The sequence below is a fragment of the Mustela putorius genome, unplaced genomic scaffold (genome assembly GCF_011764305.1).
Source record: "Mustela putorius furo isolate JIRA1106 unplaced genomic scaffold, ASM1176430v1.1 tig00003983_pilon_pilon_pilon, whole genome shotgun sequence".
In the NCBI taxonomy this organism is placed as follows: Eukaryota; Metazoa; Chordata; class Mammalia; order Carnivora; family Mustelidae; genus Mustela; species Mustela putorius.
In genome coordinates this window covers 14,156,652-14,158,273 of record NW_025422123.1, presented here as the reverse complement: position 1 = coordinate 14,158,273, position 1,622 = coordinate 14,156,652, and the positions used below count along the sequence as shown (strand labels likewise).

General features: G+C 36.6%; 1 protein-coding gene across 1 annotated transcript; it reads left to right on the top strand.

Moving 5' to 3' along the window:
* Positions 1 to 534: 534 nt before the first annotated feature.
* LOC101692284 (myosin regulatory light chain 12B) lies at positions 535 to 1,394 on the top strand. The gene has a single exon (XM_004739723.3). The coding sequence runs from the start codon at positions 620 to 622 to the stop codon at positions 1,136 to 1,138; it is 519 nt and encodes a 172-aa protein (XP_004739780.2). The 5' UTR covers positions 535 to 619; the 3' UTR covers positions 1,139 to 1,394.
* Positions 1,395 to 1,622: the final 228 nt, after the last annotated feature.

Sequence of the window (1,622 nt, the reverse complement as noted above, 5' to 3'; positions counted from 1 at the left end):
GCTCACTCGCTCTCTCTCCCTCTGTCTTTGACAAATAAATAAATAAAATCTTTAAAAATAAAAATAAAAACCAATCGATGTAAAACATCTTAACAAAATAAAGGTCAAAAACTACATGATCATCTCAATACACACAGAAAAGGCATTGACAAACTCTTTTACCATAAAAACATTCAACAAATTAAGAATAGAAAGAAACTTCCTTAGGATTAAAAAAAAAAAAAAAAGCATTTATGAAAAACCCAAAGCTAACAGCATACTTAACGGTGAATACTTTGTCCTTAAGATCAGGAGTAAGACAAGGATGTCTGCCCTCACCACTCCTATTCAACATTGTACTAAAAATTACAGCCAGAACAATTTGGCAAGAGAATGAAATAAAAGGCATTCATATTGAAAGGATGAAGAAGCAAAACTATCTCTGTTTGGAGATGACATAATCTCATCATAGAGAATTCTAAAGAATCCACCAGAAAATGGTTGGGACTAATAGATGAGTTCAGCAAGATTGTAGGACACAAGATTAATATATAAAAATCAATTCTATTTCGGCCGTCGCACCTCGTCTCGCGCAGGGCAGCCCGGGTTCTGGTGTCTGGCGGCGAATTAAACAGCCACCATGTCGAGCAAAAAGGCAAAGACTAAGACCACCAAGAAGCGCCCCCAGCGCGCAACATCCAACGTATTCGCCATGTTTGACCAGTCACAGATTCAGGAGTTCAAAGAGGCCTTCAACATGATTGATCAGAACAGAGATGGTTTCATTGACAAGGAGGATTTGCATGATATGCTTGCTTCTCTAGGGAAGAATCCAACCGATGCATACCTTGAGGCCATGATGAATGAGGCTCCAGGGCCCATAAATTTTACCATGTTCCTCACAATGTTTGGTGAGAAGTTAAATGGCACAGATCCAGAAGATGTCATCAGAAACGCTTTTGCATGCTTTGATGAAGAAGCAACTGGCACCATCCAGGAAGATTACCTGAGAGAGCTGCTGACAACCATGGGAGATCGGTTTACAGACGAGGAGGTGGATGAGCTGTACAGAGAAGCACCTATCGACAAACAGGGAAATTTCAATTATATCGAATTCACGCGCATCCTTAAACATGGAGCAAAAGACAAAGATGATTGAAAGAACTTTAGCTAAAACCTTCCAATTGCTTTGTCTTACTCCATTTTATTTCCTAGACACTTTTCCCCACCCTCATAGAGACCTGTTGCATGCAACTTAGTTTCACGGCTTGGCCTCTTTTTTTGATGTATTTATTCTAGACCTTTCTGCCACTTAGCACTTGTATAATCAAACTGCAAATGGGGTTGAGGTTGTAAATTGTGCTGAAAAAGAGATTGCGAATAAAAATCAACAAATGTGAAAGCCCAGGAAAATATATCCGGTATTTCTGGTTTTGCTGGATTTTTATATTTTTATATAATAAAAACATTATTTTGAAATAAAAAAAAATCAATTATATTTCTATATATTAGCAATAAATAATCCAAAAATGAAATTAAGAAAATAATGCCATTTACAATAACATTAAAAAGAATAAACTCATTAGGAATAAATTTGTCAAAAGTAGTACAAAATTGTACTCTGAAAACTACACAACACTGTT

Excerpts from the sequence above, each read along its gene's own strand:
- LOC101692284 (XM_004739723.3), top strand. The coding sequence starts at position 620 with ATGTCGAGCAAAAAGGCAAAGACTAAGACCACCAAGAAGCGCCCCCAG.